The 22,326-nt window shown below is 39.7% G+C and overlaps 1 protein-coding gene across 1 annotated transcript in view; it reads left to right on the plus strand.

Moving 5' to 3' along the window:
- The first annotated feature begins 3,011 nt into the window (after positions 1-3,011).
- tmc3 (transmembrane channel like 3) overlaps positions 3,012-22,326 on the plus strand; it is a 54,407-nt gene continuing 35,092 nt past the window's right edge. Inside the window, exons 1-5 of the mRNA XM_074623818.1 lie at positions 3,012-3,164; positions 9,323-9,469; positions 12,378-12,453; positions 17,811-17,892; positions 18,014-18,120. Of these exons, the coding sequence (XP_074479919.1) occupies positions 3,043-3,164; positions 9,323-9,469; positions 12,378-12,453; positions 17,811-17,892; positions 18,014-18,120 (534 nt within the window). The 5' untranslated portion in view covers positions 3,012-3,042. The remainder of the gene's footprint in view (positions 3,165-9,322; positions 9,470-12,377; positions 12,454-17,810; positions 17,893-18,013; positions 18,121-22,326) is intronic.

Here is a 22,326-nt window from a genome sequence, read left to right on the forward strand (position 1 = left end):
TGGTTTTCCAGGTTTCACAGCCATAGAGAAGGACCGATTTTACCTTTGAGTTGAAAATTCAGATTTTTGTGTTTTTGGAGGGCTGGGAAGAGAGCCATACAGGTCGGAGTGTTCTGAAGGCATGTCTTACTTTGCTGATGCGTAGCTCCACATCCTTATCTGCTCCTCCATCTGTGCTGATGTTGCTTCCCAGGTAGACAAACTCTGCCACATTTTCTAGGGGTTGCTCCTTGATATTTACATACTGTATCAACGCCACCCCAGAGACTCCTTGCCTCTCACCTAGTGAGTGCCGTGACGCTCCGACTCCCATCAGAGAGCCAAATATCTTAACAATGCTGTAAAGACAACACTGGCAGTAAAAGGCAGGATCCGACATCAATTCCTACTTTTAATTCTACAGGCTTTGAGCTCCGACGAGCTTTCTGCCCAAACTCTCTGCCGAATCATTCAAGAGCTCAGACTGAGTTTAATGTCCAGGTTTCCCATCTGAAGTCATAAGCTGGGACTGGTCCACATGGACAAAGACACATTGGTCAGAAGTACTCCTCTGAGTAGAGTCAAACAGCCACCAATTACAAGAGACATCTGTTAGGTCTTCATTAAGCTTCAGTGATGGCTGAACAGAGTCAGGAGCCAAAAGAACATGAGGCACATCACACTATTACAGTAGCAAAAAAGGCCCCATGCAGACTTATGATTAAAAGCATATACATTTACCCATACCTATATTCAGAAAAGGTTTTATTAAAAACAAAATGTAAGGGAAAAAACAGAGTATGTCTGAGAACAAAAGTAGCTCTTCCTGAAGCTCTATACACTTTGCTACAGAGAGATATATCTCAATAAAATATTGTATTGAGTGTCACTCCAGCACCACCAGAATCTCATAAGACTGCTGACATGTCTGATGATGCAACATGCAGATTGGAATTCAATTTGCTGAGCACATTCATGATGCCCAGAGGATGAACGTGCTTATATGTCACCTGCTTCCTCTAGCACAGGGGTCAGCAACCTGCGGCTCCGAAGCCACGTTCTTTAAGAGCCACGCTCTTTAGCTCCTCTCCAGTGGCTCCCTGTGGATTTTTAAAAATGGAAATGAATAACTGTTTTTTGTTTACATTTTCATTTTTATTTATCATTGTTGTAGGTCTATGGTACCACGGAGTATTAGGGCCACATTGAGGGGGGGGGGGAAATCGGAGGTTTCGAGAATAAAGTCATAATATTACAAGATTAAAGTAATAAATTTAAGAGAAAAAAAAGTAGTAATATTATGAGAATAAAGTCAAATGTTTATGAGAAAAAAAGTCGTAATTTTATGAATATAAAGTCAAATGCTTACGAGAAAAAAGTCACAACTTTACGAAAATAAAGTCATAACTTTACAAGAAAAAAGTTGGAATATTATGAGAATAAAGTCATAATATTATAAAGTAGTTATTGTGCGTGTTATTTTCTTTTTTTTCTTGTTAAATTATGACTTTATTCTCGTAATATTACGACTTTTTCCCCGTAATATTATAACTTTATTCTGTAAATCTCTGATTTTTTTCCCCTCAATGTGGCCCTAATACTCCGTAGTACATTTGCACTTGGGCCCTCACTGCATTAGACTTATATACTATATACTTAGACTTTAAACTGTGTTACCTTCATCACAATGATCAAATATTTTGCGGCCCCAGACAGATTTTTTTTTTTTTTTTTGCCTAAAATGCCTCTTTTGATATTAAAGGTTGCTGACCCCTGCTCTAGCATCACCCATAGCACACTGTTGACTCCACTAAAGATGAGCAAAATCATTTGTTCTGGCCAACATTTTTGCATTGGGGTGGCTAATAAATGTTGCCTTAGTGGCTTTCAGGGCCACTAATTGGTCTAAATTCTAATGTCTTAAAGGTCATATCTTTCAACACAGTGTCACGACAGTTTGTGAAATAGTCACAAAATGTAATATATTTCATTCATTCATTCATTTAATTTAAAAATTTATTTTGAACGTGTAGAATACAAAAAAAGAAAAGAAAAAGAGATTGATAATACCAACAAGTGGACAGCCAGAAAGAAGTAGTATTTACATACAATGAAAAGCATAAGAAAAATAAATTGTCAAACACTTGATGCCATGATTTACATATTCAAAAAAGGAGTGAGAAGAAGTACAAGCTTATTTAATCCAGACACCTTCTCCATAAGTCATTCATTAATAATTAACCAGCTTCCTTATTGAGCTATACATATACTTTAATTACATTTTCCTAAATTTGTCTAAATATAATTATTACCTTTTATCTCTCATTCAGAAATATAAATGAATTACTGATATAATTATCCTTATCAAAATATAAATTTGTTATCAATCCAGAATACCAATTCATTACTAATAATATAACTTAATCACAATACCAATTCATAACTGACATATTTAACTTAATCATATTGACTAGTTGTTATCTTTTCTTATATGCGCATAGTATTATTTACAATATACAATTTATAATATACAATATGCACATGCAATACAACATGCAATACATACATACATACATACATACACATGTATGTCCGTACAGAGCCGTTTTTAGATAACTTCATCTGCTCCAATAATCTAAAGCAGTTGCCTTCAGATTAACTCTTGTAGATTTCTCTTCTAATGAGAAAAAATAAGGCTTTCAGGTGGAAACTATGCTAATGAGCTAACAGTGTCCTATTATTATTATTATTTTGATATTGGACTACAGTCATATCTATTTTTGTTTTTTTGTGGAATCATATTGTAACAATTTCTCTCCCTGTAATACACAACAATACGCTGTCAGTTATAACAGTGTAGTTAAATCTATAATTAAAGAAGTCTAACATGTCCAGTTTGGTGCTGCTCCTTTAAGCAGTCAGTGTGGCTGTGATTGGGCTGATGAGTGAGGGACTGTACTGCTGAGAGTGTGCGATGCTCCAGTGGGGCTCCAGAGCAGCAGGTAGCTCCAGGCCAGTCGGGCTGAGGACCATGCAGTGTCTGCACACACAATCTGAGACAGCATGAGTACAGTGTCTGAGCCTCTGGTTGGCAGCAGCAGGTCTCTGTCTGCAGCCAAGAGACACAAAAGTATCAGGAAGAACTCCAGACGGATTTATTCAGCCTACCAGAACCACCAGCAGGGGTGAGTCTCTTACTTTCATCAGGATTTCTTGGAAGCCTTGTCTGTTTTTCATGTCAGCCTCACTCTTTCTCTCACTCTTCATGGCTTTCATCTCTCTGAGGCTTAAATGACATCCTGTAGGTTATACAATTAGTCATTGACTAAATCTAATCATCAGGCACAACTACAAAGAGTTTCCTGTATGCTGTGTGACCATTAACTACCACGCGGCTGACATTCTGACCTGTTGGTCATCTTGGTGAATTTAGTCTGAGCTCATTAATCACATTAAGTGCCTGGGTCATTCCTGTTATGCAGCAAAATGTCAGCCTCATGTCTATTGAAAAAAAAGATGGGTTTTTCAAACATATTGGCCAATCTCAGGCACTCACATTATAATCCTTATGGGTAGACTGGTTTGTACTGGTCTATAGATCTCACAGGGTGTAACATTTGGAGCTAAATTAGCCATATCTCTGTGAGTGATCCGGGGCTTAGCTAACAGAACTTTTATAACTTATCAAATATGGTTTAAAAATTTGATCGGACCAACTTTCTTCATAATTTAGCCGAACAGAGTGGAACTGTAACAGTGTGACAAAAAAAGACATGAGTGAAAGTTTATGCTCACCCTACTTTACTCTAAAATGTCACTTCCTGAAAATGGTCTCAATGGATATATATACTGTATGTATATATATATATATTTTTGTTGCTATGGGCGCAGCTGTGATGTCGGACCCGCTAGCGGGTCATTGTTGTGATAGAATCCCCTTCAGGGCGATGAGAGACCCCTCCGAGGTCCACCGCATCGCCCTGTAGGGGTTACACAACAATGACCCGCTCACTGTACATTATCCATTACATACTGTATATATATTATGGCATGCCGTTTAGGAAGTTATTACATGTATACTATATATACAGTATGTATATAATGTGAAACCTGAGAATATTGAATGAAACCCGAGAATATCGGATGAAATGTGACGTCATCAAGGCGCTGCTGCCATCTTGTGTTTTAGGTCATTATCCGTACAGATGTTGGTGCTGCTAGACATGTGTGTAGATGAAGAGTTTATTCACTTTTTCATGGTGGAAGACCGATTGCAGAACTGAACTAGTTCACTAGAGTTGGAAAGATATTCACAGATTCAAACTTCCCGGATCAATAACTCATAAACGAAAATTGTTAAAACACCAACGAGGGCTCTTTCTAACCGTAGTGAGGTAGACAACGAGCTGCAAGCTCATTTTAATCACAACGAGCCGTCCTCCGAGCTGCATTCGGTCTTCCACGATGAAAAAGTGAATAAATTCTTCATCTGTAGAACAGTATTGAATACGGTTATCAGTATTATTTTGGCCTGTGGTACACGCATTTCAGGTTTCACATTATATATATTTATATATATATATATATATATATGAATTTCCTAAATGGCATGCGTTAATACATGAATATTTTGCATATTCTATAATTGTATGGCTTATAGTTCTTGTTGAAGTTGATTACTTACACATACACCAAAAAAAGCTCAGTAAAGTAAAAACAAATGTGTTTTAATATGAATTATTCTTTGTTTATGTTAGAAGACCTTAATCTGTAGTTTAAGACATTTGTTATATATACTGCATATTTGACACATTTTAAAGAAAATATGAGGAAGTAATTCATGGGGACAGAAATGTTGCTGCATAACAGGAATGAGCCGCTTATCAAAGAGTTTGACTCCGTGAATAAATAATATGATAGATGTATTGATCTTGGTGATAATGAAACATTGTTTGGATATATAATTCCTCTCAACCCGCTGTGTATTTGGTTTCACCCTGATGGAAAAACCCTGTTTCTCTATTTGTAATGGTGATTTGTAAGATGGCGTGCTACAGAGGCATACTGATGTATCTCTTATATATAGATATTTTCATCAGATTAACTAAGAGGTCACTAAAACAGCTGTATTCTTCTACAGAGAAGACTGTTTCTAAAATGTATACAGCATTTATTACAAATACATCACAAAATACGGACAATGCAATCGAAGAAATGTTCTGAACATACAGTATTTCTTTTTAAAAGTCTATAAATGACTTATTATGAAGTCACTGAAGATGCTGCACAGGATATATTACAGTATACCCCCGAGAAGATACATAAGATTCATATGCTAATCATTACAATTACACCCAAATGTCTAACAGAATAAAGTGATGACATCTTGGACAGACATGGACGTAAGCTGCATTGACTGGTTGGCGGAGGGAAACAACCATGAGGCAGTATTCTAGTTTGCACACATTTTGGTCCTGACCTTCTGACCTCGTTTTGGATTTCTGTTGTTAATATTTTACCCTGCATTCATCATTTTCCATCTCTAAATCCTCAACTTTGTCCATTCGGCACAATCAGACGGACGGTTGGAATTCCCCTGATGAAATGTTTACAGTATTGATCAGCACTATTGGATAGAAGGAAATACATTCAAACTTACAGAATGAAATCAGCCAGGATGTCGTTATAATCAACAAATAAATTAAACCGTACATCAATTAGGCTGAAAGTAGAACTGCAGTATAATTACATGTATATAAAGTTAGCCTGACATAATTCAGTTCAGCATTACATGTTGACAACTAATCTGATTAATTGGACAAATGAAATGAAACACATTGACTGTGACGGTCAAGGCCGTGGGAAGTAGTAGGGGTACAGAGGGTGCTGCAGCAGCCCCCGACAGATGGTAGAGGACCTGCACATTCACAACTATACATTTAAAATAATAATAAATAAAATGTTTCATTTCATTTCTGTTGGTTATGTTCATATTCTAATGATATTTTGATTTCAGTAAGTGGTTAATAGTGGATCCAAATTTTCAGTCCGATTGGAAATTGCGTTTAAGTCTCGTGACCCACACGCAAACAGATCCGCAACAGCACAAGAAAATGGCAACGCAAAAGGGAATGTTGGATTTCTTTATGAATCCATCAAAAAGGGCAAAACCAAGCAGATCAGAATCAACAACTGACAGCAGCACCTGCAGCACAAACAATCTTTTTTTCACATGTCAGCGGTGAACTTTAACAAAATAGTACTCTTATATGTAGGTCTAAAGCAGGGGTCTGCAAACTGCGGCTCCGGAGCCACTCTTTAGCTCCTCTCCAGTGGCTCCCTGTGGATTTTTTAAAAATGGAAATGAATAACTGTTTTTTTGTTTACATTTTCATTTTTATGTATCATTGTTGTAGGTCTGTGGTACGACGGAGTATTAGGGCCACTTTGAGGAAAAAAATAAATCTGAGATTACGATAATAAAGTCATAGATTTACGAGAAAAAAAGTCGTAGTATTATGAGAATAAAGTCATAATATTATAAAGTAGTAATTCTACGAGTTATTTTCTTTTTTTCTTGTAAAGTTATGATTTATTCTCGTAATATTATGACTTTATTCTGGAAATCTCCAATTTTTTCTCTCAATGTGGCCCTAATACTCCGTAGTACATTGTCACTTTGGCCTTCACTGCATTAACCTTATATACTATATACTTAGACTATAAACTGTGTTACCTTCATCACAATGCTCAAATGTTTTGCGGCTGCAGACAGATTATTATTTTATTTTTTTTGCCTAAAATGGCTCTTTTGATAGTAAAGGTTGCTGACCCTTGCTCTAAAGCCTACTGTCTTTTTTAGCCTAGTGTTTGGCTGCATTGTGTAGAAAAATAATGGAGTCCAGACTCCACAGTTCCAGGATTTAAACTATTTTGACTCGCTTCGAGCACACGGCAAACTCAAAGCGCGCTCACTAGATGCGCTTGTTGCTGGAATCATGGCCGTAGCCATGGTCCTCGGTAAATATTTCCTAAAAAGCCCACTATCTCTCTGCATCTGAAGAACGTGAAACCGCTTGAAAGTGACAGCTTTCAATCAGACGGCTGTCTGTTGTGGTGGAGATGTGCCGGGTGAGGTGACTGGAGGAGAGCGTGTGTGGCGGTCACCATGCTGTGTCCAGTGCGCCCTGCATCACGTTCACTGCAGCGATTTTACACACAACAACAACTGACACTCTGTTCTGCACTTCTCTAATGCTATTTGATGTTATTTCTGATTTCTAAAACCGATGATATTAATTTCAACAGACACAGCCGCTTCGCTAAACTTAGTCTCATCCAGAGACCAGAGCCCTAAACGACGTAGTGTGTCTGTCAGATGCTCTGAAGGCTATCAGCAGATCTGCATGCACAGCAGACTATATGGCAGGGAGGTTTTTTACTTGAAACATCATGACTGTATTTTTATTAAATTTTGACTCTCGTAATAATACAACTCTTCCCTCAAAATAGTACGATGTTATTCTCGACAGAGAATATTTGAATTTTGAACACGAGCAGAAATCTTGCTGAAACACATATGAGCTATTAAGTCCAGAGGTTTATAAATTATATATATACATATATATGTGTTATATTGGTTGAAATGGTCTTTACACCCCGACAGCGATCCATTACTGATGAGCTCTGTAAAATGACCGGAAAAGAGCTGTAGCTGCTGTAATCCTGTAAAAACGTCTACAATCACTGCCTCGCGGTCCGCTTGGAAAGAACCAATCAGATGCCTCCCTGCCTCCCTGCTCGTACTCTACCCTTGGCGTGCACCAGCCTGAACTCAAAACGTCGCCGCCGCACAGGCTACTTCCCCAAACAAGAGAGACGGGAATGTGTGTGTTGACTCAGCACAGATAACATTAAATGAGAAAAGTCGATCTACAGGAGAATAAATATTTGAAAACAAAATGCCTGAGAGCCTTACTGAATTATATTCCATTATATTTTTATATTTTGAATCCTAACCTGCCATCTGAATTTTGAGTTTCCTTCACATCAAGAAAGACATTTCCACCATTAATTGGTGCATAAGAAATTACCAGAATGCAGGAAATTAAGTGGTTGAAGCTCTCCGCGAGTAACACATATTGCATCATCCTCACATCAGCCTCCCACTTGAAACACATTCACACTGCTGTGGTGTGACCTCCAGCACTCACTGGATCGGTTCGCAGCCAAGTGTGAAGCGGCTGGGATGAGGATCAGCAACTCTAAATCTAAGGCCATGGTTCTCAGCAGGAAACCGATGGATTGCCTACTCCGGTAGGGAATGAGTCCTTACCCCAAGTGAAGGAGTTCAAGTACCTCAGGGTCTTGTTGGCGAGTGAGGTGACAATGGAACGTGAGATTGGCCGGAGAATCGGAGCAGCGGGGGGGTGGTATTGCATTCGCTTTACCGCACCGTTGTGACGAAAAGAGAGCTGAGCCGGAAGGCAAAGCTCTCGATCTACTGGTCAGTCTTCATCCCTACTTTCACCTATGGTCATGAGGACTGGGTCAGGACCGAAAGAACTAAATCACGGGTACAAGCGGCCGAAATGGGTTTCCTCAGAAGGGTGGCTGGTGTCTCCCTTAGCGATAGGGTGAGAGGCTCAGTCATCCATGAGGGAGTCGGAGTAGAGCCGCTACTTCTTTACGTTGAGAGGAGCCAGCTGAGGTGATTCGGGCATTTAGTAAGGATGCCCCACCCCCGGGGCGCCTCCATAGTGAGGTGTTCCAAGCAAGACCAGCTGGGAGGAGGCCACACAGTAGACCCAGGACTAGGTGGAGAGATTATATCTCCACACTGGCCTGGGAACGCCTCGGGATCCCCCAGTCAGAGCTGGTTAATGTGGCCCGGGAAAGGGAAGTTTGGGGTCCTGCTGGAGCTGTTGCCCCCGCAACCCGACCCCGGATAAGAGGTTGAAGATGAGAGATGAGATGAGAGATGAGATCAGACTGCTATGGTGACAGTTCTTCTTTAAATGTTTCTAATACGATCAGTTCTGTGATGCACACACATATTCTTCAGTCCCTGAGCAGTATGAGGACACAAACTTTAACTTCTCTTTCTCCACAGTAAGCTGAACTGTAAACTAACAATCTCAGAACTTCATCATAAACCAAATCAGTCGTGCATGAAACAAGTTTACTGGTAGTCTACCAGAGCAGGAGCTCACAGTTAGTGCACGCAGGATTTGAACCTCACAGAAGTTAACTGTACCGCCCAACATTCTTTATTTTTTTTCTTTTCCTTTCGATGTCAGCGGACCGAGCCCCTTTTTCATTGTGTCATTGTCTTCTCCTGCAGCTCCTCAGATGATGAAGATAAAGAGGATGAGCGGGTGGACAGCAACGACCCAGAGGAGATGTTCCAGAACATTCAGTATCAGAAGGAGATCATCGCCAACATTCGGACCAGACCCTGGCCAATGAGACGCAAGCTCAAAGTCCTAAAGTACCCCTGAGTCTGATTGTTCCCTCTGATAGTTTAACTCTCTCCCTCCTCTTCACCTCTGTATATTTGAGAAAGGCTACTACTCTTCCTAATGAAATTGTTATATGGATATATGGTCATTTTGGATGAATATTGAAAAAGTAAAAAGGTCCTGTCTCACACTCAGTTACGATGGTAGTGGCTAGAAGGGAGCCAGCAAACTGGGGAAACTCTCGCGAGATGGTTGAGGTTAGGCATTGATCTCGAGTAGTTAAGGCTAGGATAGGTCGTCGGACAGCGAGTATTGCGAGAGTTCTTGCAAGTTTTTGCAGATCTCAGATCAGATTTCGCGCTTTGCAGTAGATGGACAGCAGATCTCAGATCAGCTCTTACTTCTTGTTTTTCTCCGGTCTGTGAAATCTTGCAGATGCCGTTAGGACACCGGAGGAACATGATTTTTTTTGGGTTACCTGTTTCATGTACTACTGTCACGATAGAGTGACCGTTTTATAAAAATAACTTTTTTTAATCATATTTGCTCCAATCTCACCTACTTCAGCTTTAATAGTACATGGATGTGGTTTTGAGGTGACCGGGTTGGTTATAGAGCCTCTGCTGCTGCATCCCAACTCTGTTTACAACTTGGAAGCCCACCGAAGAATTGGTTTTGTACTGATTGATTGACTCATTCGTTTGTTCTTCCTATTTAACTAATTACTCCCACTGACAGTCACAGAATCTGTTCATAGATTAGGCAGAAGAAGCATAAACATATACATGTATGGGACTTTGTTCTTTCTTTTTATTTTCCTCTCTATTCTTTGATTTTCAAAATTACATAACCGTTTACGTTGTTACCATTTACCACAGACACATCTGTGGTAAATGGTTCAAAGTATGTGAACATTCTGCCAGGTGTTCGAATGCCACATGAACCTTGTGCATGTCCACATGTCTAAAGAAGAAGCTCATTCCTAAGTGTTGTGATCAGACACAAAACTGTGAAGGCTGTGTGCTTCCAACTGACTGGATGTAATTAGAGCAGCAGATAGCGTAACAGGCCGAGCCAGAGAAAACTAGAGTAGATAGAGAGCTTGGAAGATGTGCTGAGTATGTGCCATGGATAACAGGTTATATGGGCAGTTTGTTATTACCGCGGAGGTTTTATTACCATCATCAGGGACGGGATGCAAGTCTGCGCTTTTACACCCTCTTTAATCTCAGGCTGAATGTCTGCGATTACTCCCACTGCAATAACTGCTCGTATTTCACATCACAAATCAGTGATTTTTTTAACCCACATTTTTTTACTTTGAATTTTACTCTGAATTTTCAATCTAACTTCATCCCTCACCCTGACAAAATATAACATCAAAATATAAATAATAATTGTATTCCAAAATTGTAAAAACTACAGTTGCTTTCCATTGGAGAGTGTGTAAAGTGCATGTTGAGTGTCGTAATTGATTAGTACGTGGCTCATAGCCCTCTGAATTGTGCTGTGACAGGATGAGCTGGTTTCTTATCTTATGGACTGTAAAGCTACAGAATCACTTTAGACAGTTTATTTTAATGGGACCAGTCTGCTGTGACTGGTTTTAGAAGAGTCTGGGTTTTCGTACTGGTTTGCACTATGATTTAAAAATGTTAAGACCATAGTATTCAGTGTAATGTATTAAAAAGTACACATTTCAGAATATACAAATTAGGAACCAATTTGTTTTAAACCACAGAACAAACACCTCATAGAGCCTCATAGAAATCATGTGAACCCTGTCTCCTAGAAAATGACATTCCAAGACAACTAAACAGCATTCATATTTACGTTTCGAGGGAAATGTTAAGTAAATAAAAATGAAACAAAAGTACTTGGTTAGGTTTAGTAAAACATCATGGTTGACTTAAAATAAGTATGTTTGTTACGTTATTTAAGTTACGGATGTGAATTAAAATAAGGCACCGTTGTTTTTTGGTTTCACGCGGGACACAAACAGCAGCCTCCTCGCCGGGAAAAAATGTTGGCATTGTACCATGGATACGACGAAACCCGAAGTTTTTTGCATTTGGTCAGAGCAAGTAGTATAATGAGCGTCCCGCGGAGCAAGTGACGTAGTGTATCGAGCGGCTGTTATTGATAGTTCCGTGGTGTAGTTACGAGTATAACAAGCGAGAAAGTTCACTACGTGGGTGAGAGGGGTGGAGTATGGGTCAAACAAACACAGGACTTTCACCCAGGAGACCATTGTTTGTGTACCTTATGAAACCAAAAATCAGCGTAATTACGTAATGTTGTAACGCTACGTTGTAACGCTACGTTGTAACGCTACGTTGTAACGCTACGTTGTTACGCTGTATACGTTGTTACGTTGCGTTGAAACATCAAACCATGATCGTTTTTCTAACCATAACCAAGTAGTTTTGTTGCCTAAACCTAACCAATGGTTTTCGTTCGTATGAGTTATTCTGATCTCTCGCTCATCCATTATCATCTTATCAGGAAACCTCAGAATGTGCAACATCTAATCATTTGTTTTTAAAAATGTGTTTATAATACTTAAAAATCCCTACCCTCAGATGAGTATTGGAGCAAAACATACAATATTTCCCTAAAAAATACTATTTTTTTTAAAAATCTGATTGGCTCAGTCATTTTCATCGTGAACGTGACGAACTGTGACTAGTGTTCCAGCTCAATAGGCTTTTCTGGCCGGTCTTGTTTTGATTCTGGTCAGTGGTGACGTGCTTATCCAAACTGAGGAGGCAGGTGTCAGCAAGACATCTTAAAGTTTCAGTACATCCCTGAGCGGAGTAGTGGTAGAAATGTACATTTAAACAATTAGAAATATTTGAGTAAAGAACGCAACAAGTCTAGTCAGTATGTGAGTAAATGTACTGAGTTTGCTTCCACCTGTGTGTCTTTGTGTCCCAGGCAGGCCAGAGAGATTGTTCTGAAGTATGAGGGCCGACTCACCAGAACCAGAGGTTACCAGACTGCAGGAGCTGATGTATGTGCACACCAACCGTTCACTGTCATTTACACTCACAGCATTGTTCTTCAACATATAGTAACACTGGGCCTCCATCGCTAATGTGTTCGAAGATATGTTCTTACTTTGCCTACAAAATAAGTGCACACGCAAAATTACCGTCAGATTCATTTCATTTACAACGTTGACATTCAAATTCTAAATCAACATTTGAATTTTTTTGTTTTGGTTGCAGGTCTATTGATTCTGTTAAAACCCAGTGTTTCTGCACAGTTGCAGATAAAGATCAGGCTACACTAATATTATTAGTATTATACTATTTTTAGAATTAGATTCCAGTGATCCTGTGATCTAAACATTTCCAATAACTCCAGAGCGTTGTGAAGTCCAAAAAATGTATTGAAAAAAGATAGATGTAATCATTTCTCAAATTCACAACATGTTTTATCTAACAAAATATTCTGCTTCAATTCATATTTGTTGGCGTTTAGCCTTTCATACACACATTTTTGCTAATTGCTAATATTTTTTCCTTCTTTTTTTTTAGGGTGATGGCGTCATAAAATATGACGACATACAGTTGATTTACTGACATGTCAAAACTTAACCAAGTATTTCAAATGTACTTATACTAACCACGATCTTTTCCTAAACCTAACTTAGTAGTTTTGTTGCTTAAACACTGCAGGGGCTTACTAAGTTACACCGATCGCTCAACCTGTTTGCATGAAAAGGCGCATAAATGCCACGATAATGCGCGAGGCGTTTTGTGTGCTGTAAGTATTATTTGAAGCCCAAACATGACGTTTTCCCTTACCCTAACTAAGTGGTTTTCTTGCCAGAACCTAAGTTAGTGGTTTTCTTAACTGTGGACGTTTACGTGGTGTACAAATGACACTCGAAAAGCGGCGTGCAAATGACATGCAAAAATGCGTACTCACGACACACAGAATGTCCATGTAATGTCGTGGTATTTATACGCCTTACCGTGTAGACCGGGTCGGATGACTTGTGTTGCTGGACATTCTTGGAGACCGTGCGATTAATTACAAAATTACTTTTTGTAAGATATCAAATTAATCGTTGTATGAGGATACCATGTTTTTAGATCCATTGAGCATGGTGGTTATGCCCTGCCAAGGGGTGGACGAGGCACAACATGAAATGAACCCATCTTTTCCCAAATCTCCAGCAGCCACAGAGACAGATTGTGGAATATAAGAACTTGTGTGTTTATTTACGACGTTGCAAAGGTGCCGCAGAAAAGTGAAGTTCAAAATAACAAAGATGGCTCTGCTCTGACTGACTTGACATCCTCCATCCTCCAGGTTGTCACTGTGGGCAAATTCAATGAAATATGTGCTCGACACCGTACAGCCACAACTCCATTCACTCTGTTGACTGTATGCTGAGAGGAGCTTCTTTCTGTTATTTCACTGCACTGCAGTAACTTGACGATCAGAGCCAGAATAATAAAACATGTTGGATTTTCATTTGTGCAGGCTGCTGAGTTCGGATTTCAACAAAGCTTTTTTTCCTCCCGCAAGCTGAACACGCACACGCTGTAGATAACTTTATCTTATTTATCTCTGTGTATTAAAATGCACTCATATACGGAGAGGAAGAGAGCTATGCAGCTGTAGCACAGCAGCATGAGTGAATTTATAGCCTGTTGTAATAGCTCAGTTTAATTAAAATGTTCAGGCTGCTCAGGCTCCATTAGAATAAATTGACTTTTAGTGAGCAGTCTGATGATGAGTTATTAATTTTATAGTTTGGATCCCAGTTAATTGAAAATCAGAATTATTGGTCCAGCTGACCTTATCTTGATTAATACTCATCTCAGTTTAGATTTAATTTTTTCATCACATCACTAGATGTGAAGAGCTTCACAGAGTCACATTGTTTCTGTTCCTATGTGGACAACATGGATATGTGCTACAAAATTATATCCTGAGTAATGCAAACTATGTGGCAATGTGTTTGAACACTTATAATGTATCAGCAATGTAATAACATAAAGTTAAAGTAATGTCATCTGAGACAGCTGTTGTGATTGTAGACCAGAGACTGTCCTCTCCAGAAACTAAAAATGACTACTACTAATACTTTATGCCTCAGAAGGGTTATAGTTACACCTCTGTTCCAAGCCAATTGTCAATGTTGGTTTCTTTTATCCATGACCATAAACTTTTGCCCAACCTCTTAGTTTTTGTGCCTAAATTTAACACAAACTCATTCATAGAAAACATTAGAGCAGGGGTCAGCAAGCTGCGGCTCCAGAGCCACATGCGGCTCTTTAGCTCCTCTCCAGTGGCTCCTTGTGGATTTATAACAAAAAAATGAGTGGAAATAAATAACTGTTTTTTGTTTACATTTTTATTTATCATTGTTGTAGGTCTATGGTACGATGGTACGACGGCATATTAGGGCCACATTGAGGAAGAAAAATAAATCGGAGATTTGGAGAATAAAGTCATAATATTACGAGAATAAAGTCATAATATTATAAAGTGGTAATTTTACGTGTTATTTTCTTTTTTTCCGTAAACTTCTGACTTTATTCTCCTAATATTACGACTTTTTTTTCTCGTAAAGTTATGACTTTATTCTTGTAATATTACGACTTTTTTTCTCGTAAAGTTATGACTTTATTCTTGTAATATTACGACTTTTTTTCTCGTAAAGTTATGAATTTATTCTCATAATATTACGACTTTTTTCTTGTAAAGTTATGACTTTATTCTTGTAATATTATGACTTTTTTTCTCGTAAAGTTATGACTTTATTCTTGTAATATTACGACTTTTTTTCTCGTAAAGTTATGAATTTATTCTCATAATATTACGACTTTTTTTTCTTGTAAAGTTATGACTTTATTCTCATAATATTACGACTTTTTTTCTCGTAAAGTTATGACTATTCTCGAAATATTATGACTTTATTCTGGAGATCTCCGATTTTTTTCCCTCAATGTGGCCCGAGTACTCCGCAGTACATTTGCACTTTGGCCCTCACTGCATTAGACTTATATTATATATACTTAGACTATAAACTGTGTTACCTTCATCACAATGCTCAAAAGTTTTTTGCGGACAGAATGTTTTGCCTAAAATGGCTCTTCTGATAGTAAAGGTTGCTGACCCCTGCACTAGGGGATTGAAAATGAACGACACATATGAGAAAACTAATACCAGAATAAGAGATCCGGCTACATCGATCCACAACCGCAGATCTGAGTGTATAGAGCACCAGATCAGAGAAGGCTCATATGTGTTATTTTGAAAGGCAATGACTAATTATGTATTTTGTCATTAACTTGATACAAAGTTATTATGGAAGACACGACACAGCTCTACAAACACAAATGTTATTAATGTCTGTCAACATGGCTTCTATCTCATGGGAAGGCGTATAAATAGCATGACATAAGGAGGTCCATTCAGCGTATCATATTCTCATAGTCTTGTTTATTTTATAAATTAATTGATTTAATTATTAATACAATAACAAGCAACCAGAGGCCTGTACTACGAAGCGAGTTCAACATACCCAGGGTATCTTCTCATTATCTGGCTTCACTAACCCTAAGTACCGAGATCCCGCTAAGCGGTCCTACGGCGGTGGTTATCAACTCGGTAAATCAACCCAGGGTTTCTCCGTCTGGCTGTGAGCGCGTTCACATGAATGAGGCGGTGTTTGCAGCATCTGACCAATCACAGACATGGACAAGTCATTTTACAAAGGAAGAGTAAGCTATATTAGACCATTACGAAGAAGTATTTTTTATTTCAACCTTCTTTCAGCTGCGTCCCTGTCTCCAGCGGTGTGAAACGGACTCAAGACCAAGTAAAGAAAATAAATATAAAAACATAATTCAAAGCGGTAAACACCCACAGCATAAATCCAGCTGTCCTTCCTGCATCTGTCAGTTTAAACTGTGTTGTTATTAGCCTGGATTTTGACTTAAACTTCTTCATATGTGTGTAATATTACCATACGATCCGCGCACTCAGCTCTGATTGGTCAGAAGCGGTGCTTTTATACGAGCTGATCGCTTATCTGGAACATAACCTGCTCCTGAGCAGGTTAGGTGTTCCGCATCAGTTACCATGGTGATCTACCCCGGTAAGAAGAACCACCTTCGTAGGACAGAAAACCCTGAAGTTACCTCGCTATAACGCCAAATCCTGCTTCGTAGTACAGGTCTCTGGTGGCTTTATAACAATATAATAGATATAGAAAATCTACATTTTTAATTCCAATAAGCAACTATGATCATCTTCAGTTTCTCATGTTTATAACAGACCACATGTCATGAAAAAATTCAGAATCAAGTAACAGTCGATTCTAGCGGATCTTGCCTCTCCAACGGGCGGACGTGACATACAGCAGCCTGTGGGGTGTGATCGCGTTCATAGGGACCAATCATAAGAGGGCCAGTGCCTCCGTTGGTTTCCGACCCCAAATTGTCAAAAGTCAGGTCGATTCGCATGAGCATAACTGAACTCGTGACCCGTGTGAGCGTGAATACCCTCCAGCGCTCGCCAAGCAGCCGCTCTCTCGCGTGCGGTGGCCGTTCTTTGCACTTGCTGCTTAGTTCTATAATCATAGGTCTATATAGTTATAGATGTAGTTTTATATGCACATCTTGCAGCTGCTTGTACAACTCTTGGTTGTTGAATTGGTGTGCAATGACTTATATTGTGCAAGTGGCATTTAATATCTGCGCGTGTGAATAATATGATTTGCTCGTGAGCATGTTTCATAAACGCGACGTACGACATAAATCTGACGCCAATCCATCCACTTCCTCTCACACCCGCTGTAAGCAGTCTTTCTCAGTTTTTATTCTACGTCACTAGCCCTGAGCGTAGCATATTTAGGTGGATACGTTTACATTGCAGTCAATACAGACCACACGGCTTACAAATGACTCGCCAAAAGAAAGACCCGCATTCTTATTTACCGTGTCATTCGTATGCCATTTACTGCGGCCGGGCTACTTTTAACATTTCTGCATGCTCATATAGCTATTAGATATGATTCACGGTATAGATATGATTTTATGTTCTTCTCAATTATGCACTTATACACTGTTTTAGTTTTCTAGGGTTTTAAATCACCTACGGTAGTTTACCATGTAAAGTGTTTGCATATCTTGAAAAGCCCTCTAAAAATGTAATGTATTATCATTATTATTACTATGAATTGTTTTCTTCATCCAAACTGATCAGATATGAACAGCAAAAGAGTTTATCTCAAATTATTACTAGATGGTTAAATATATTCACAGTATACCACATTATTGCTTCCCATTGTGGAGGTGTGTGTCAGTCAGAGGTTTCTTTACACCCCGGTTTCTCCTCCTGTAGCTGCTGAAGAAACTTTCCCGTGTGCTTTACAACATCGTGGTTCTGTTCATTCCCTGGGAAGTGAGGATCAAGAAAATTGAAAGTGAGTCCTCTGTTTGCTCTACAGTATTAATCAAAGTAATTATAATTACTGGATAATGTCCTAAATGCTTTCATTTCTTTTGTTTAATATCTGTTACTGTTACTATCTCTTTCTCGTTGAGGTCACTTTGGGTCGGGCGTGGCCTCCTACTTTATCTTCCTCCGCTGGTTGTTCGGGATCAACATCGTCCTCACCATCATGACTGGAGCCTTCATCGTCCTACCAGAGGTCAGCAAGTCTTTGACACTCTATACTATACAATACTGCATATCAGATGGGAATCGTAGGCTTAACAGGGATTTATGATATAGTGCGAAAAAATGACACTTTTTGAAAAAGCCGGGCCCTCCAAAGAACCGTTAGTTTTCCATAGACCCTTTTTGTGTCGACGTCATGATTATATCACGGTGTTAGCTGGAGGCTAAACAAAGGAAAGACTGGAGGCTAACACTGGCAGTGGGCTAAAGTTACACAATGTCATCTTGTAGTGCCAGAATCCAGATATCACAGACATTTGAGATGACAAACTGTTATTCGAGGCTCTAGCGAGCTACAATATCGGTGAAACGTTTCAGACATGGAGTGTAAATGTTGCTATTATTTAGCCTTCTGCTAACAGCAGCCGTGAGCTGTTGGCTGCTGTTAGCAGAAGGCTAAACTATTAGCAACTCTTTCTCTCCGTCTCTGAAAAGCTTTGCCGATATTGTACGACTCTCTTTTTGACTGACTTTACTGAGCGATAGTTAACTATATTTCTTTATTTATACGCTCTCAATTTATCTTGACAGCGCTGCCGTTGGCCACCAGCCCGCTGGTCGGACGGCTGGCTGCTTAGCTAGCTTAGCTTGCTAATTCCACCATGCTGTGCAGAAAATGAGGTGAAAAAAGTTGTGACTCATCTGGTGATAGCACTGTGCTTTCCTACGCTGTGACAAGAGTGTGAGGATGAAGCATTAAATTGTTAACTAATTAAGCGACTGGCTAGTTAGCTAGCTACCTTGCTAATTCCACCATAGTACAGAAAATGAGCCCAACAGCGGACAGCGCCGGGTCACGGTCCCTCTGCCTCACTCCTCGCCGCCAGGAGACTACTTCACCGGGAGGAGAGCTGACGTTAGCTCGCTAGAAAAAAGTAAAACAGTATGGACATGGAATTAGCTGCAATGGCCAAATTAATTGTTATTCTACTCTATTTTTGAATACAGATTCGTTAAATAAATGCCTATTACAGCCACTGAATGAATGAACCGGGCCAAGGCAGCAGCTCTGCTGACGGATACACCGCCCATGATTCTAAATAATATGAATACATATAAATTGTATCGGATGATGCTTTATAACGTTGCCTGGACACCAGGGTATAGCATCGCATGGCCAGGTGTGTTGACGATTCCTCCAAACAGCCTTGCCAAAGAGTGCAGTGTAAATATGTAAACACTTGTGCTCATTCAAGTCTGTAAATCTGATGTGTGGACAACCCGTTCTCACTCCCAACTCGTCAAATACCGCCGTTTGGTCAGCGCCCCTCGGAATCGGAAACCAACGCACGGAGGTACCCTTTAGCAAAAATAGGCTATGTGACGAATCAGGCTTTCAGCTAACTCCAAAGTAAACCCATCTGCGGTGTTATTCAGTGGTCGGAGCAAGTGACGTAGTATTAATAGAGCGAGAGACCGTTCAGGCTGGGCAGGAGGAGTGGTGGCTGGATCAAACAAACACCAGACTTCCAACCAGGAGACTGGTGTTCGTGTCCCGCGTGAAACTAAAATTAACTTTGACTTATTTTGTCACATCAGTCTTAAGTCACGTGACTCGTCGGTATTGTCCGTCCCGTGAGTCACCCAACGTCAACCACGACCGTTTCCTAACCCTAACTAACTGGTTGTGTTGCCTAAACTCAACTTCCTGTGAAAATTAAAGTTTATTTTGAAAGGACACTATACGTGCAACGAGCATACCTTGACACGCCGTCCTTGGTCCATCCAAAAGTAACGCAAGAGGGTAGGCTACCCCGTGTGTCGATCTCCAATGGTCAATGCTCATTTTGAAAAATGTTCTTAACCGATAACCGACCTTGTTAACCGATTATTAACCGTTAACCGGCAAGATTTGTGCCTCGCATGCAGCAGTATACCAGCTGCAGGAGTACAACAGATATTCGTTGACGGAGTCTCCAGTTCACCGTCCGGGAGCGTTAACTTAGCAGCTACGATGATGCGTGTAGTGTTGCGGACATGCAGCCACTTTCCCAGTAAAAGTCTCCACCACACATTTAGTTCAGTTCAGCAGGTTGTAAGCTGTGCGTCTGCCCGGCGTAACGACACTCTGTCTGCGCGGCATAACTTTAGCGAGTGACCAACAAACAGTGTGTGTATGTGTGTATTTCTGCTACGTTAGCAGCTCTAGCATTGCCGGAGGCTTCGTGCTCGCTGCCGCCGCACACGTAGTCCGCGTAACTTGTGCGAGTTTCCGACAGACCGGTGAGTGTGAGGTTGTTGGTGGCGTTCTAGCTGTGAACGTAGGTGTAGCAGTGTGTGTACAGTGTATTTGTCGCTGAATAAATGCTACGAAACTACAACTCCTCCGCTCCGCTCAAGCGAGCTGGAGAGACCGGAGCCGACTTTCTGTATCCTGCAACTCCGGCTCCGCCTCTTAAGGTGGACCAGCTTTTCTCCTTAAAGAGACGAGCCGCTCCTCTGAGCCGCTCAGCTTTTGAGATAATTATTAACATTTCTTTTAACCGTTTTAACCAATAGCGTTAACGGTTAAACAGTTAATTATTGACATCCCTAGTTGGGAGTGAGAATGTGTTGGTGTGGAAGATACAGAAATAAAGTAGAAATATGAGGTAAGGGGAAAAGATTAAAAGATCCTCTGCTGCTCTCCCAAAAAGTCCACAAACATTCCCCTTTTTGTCAGCTGATGAATGAACTTACTTCAGACACTCCTTTAAAAAGCTCTACTATGACTTTCTTTAATTCAAATATATCTTATTAAAAACTCCAAATATATCTAACTAATGGTAAAACTAATTGCTTAGTGTTATTACTAATTTTTTTGGTCACTCAAGTGCTAATTAAAAAACACACACACCCTCCAGTTGGATCACAACTGATTTATCTTAAATGTAGAATTTTCTGGCCTATTTCCTTTAGAGTAAAATACAAACCCCTTGCATCATTATTTATGTTATATTGTATATTTAATCCTTAGATTCTGTGTTGGCTTCTCTGTTTAGTTTATATGTTCATGATCGGAGGATCCTTTAAGGTGGAGCTTGTAGCCTGGTGATTCTCCAGCAGCTTCGGCTTCAACCAGTTAAAGCACTAACTGTAGACCGGAACAAACGACAGGAAAACATTGCCGCTGGATTTATGTTTGTCACTGACATGCAGACACAAGCAATTTCCCCAGACATTACTCATCCTATCATTCCCAATGCCTAATCTTATCCCCCCGTTTATTTCTTCTACGTCTCCTTACTGGGACTAACCCACCACATCCCTCCTTTATCTCACCTCTGCTCAGTGAGTAATATCATCCGACATGAAGCCTTGTGGATGTTCTGTCAGGTTTGATGTCCGTGTTTGTTTCGTGCTGTGAATTATGTTACCGAGGCTGGAGAGGATGGTTGATTGTGTAATCTATAAACAGGAATGTGAAAACAATCGATGGGTTATTGGGGAGTTATTATTGATGAATGACAGTTTATTCTTCTGTATTCTGCCAAGCAGTTATGTGTAGCATCATGGGTTGACAGTAGGGCTGTCAATCAATTATTAAAATAGTCAATCGCAAATTAATCACATATTTTTGATCTGTTCAAAATGTACCTTAAAGGGAGATTTGTGAAGTATTTAATACTCTTATCAACATGGGAGTGGGTAAATATGCTGCTTTATGCAAATGTATGTATATATTTATTATTGGAAATCAATTAACAACACAAAACAATGACAGATATTGTCCAGAAACCCTCACAGGTACTGCATTTAGCATAAAACAATATGCTCCAATCATAACATGGCAAACTGCAGCCCAACAGGCAACAGCAGCTGTCAGTGTGTCAGTGTGCTGACTTGACTATGACTTGCCCCAAACTGCATGTGATTATCATAAAGTGGGCATGTCTGTAAAGGGGAGACTCGTGGGTACCCATAGAACCCATTTACATTCACATATCTGGAGGTCAGAGGTCAAGGGACCCCTTTGAAAATAACTGTGCTAGTTTTTCCTTGCCAAAATTTAGCGTAAGTTTATTTAGCCTCATCACAACAAGCTATGACATGGTTGGTACCGATGGATTCCTTAGGTTTTTCAGTTTAAAAAAAACTGAGCCAACCTAAAAATCGTAAGTTGCGTTAATGCGTTAAATAAATTAGTGGCATTGAAACGACTTTGCATTATTATCACGTTAACTTTAATAGCCCTATA

The sequence above is a fragment of the Sebastes fasciatus genome, chromosome 2, assembly GCF_043250625.1.
Source record: "Sebastes fasciatus isolate fSebFas1 chromosome 2, fSebFas1.pri, whole genome shotgun sequence".
NCBI classification, from domain to species: Eukaryota; Metazoa; Chordata; class Actinopteri; order Perciformes; family Sebastidae; genus Sebastes; species Sebastes fasciatus.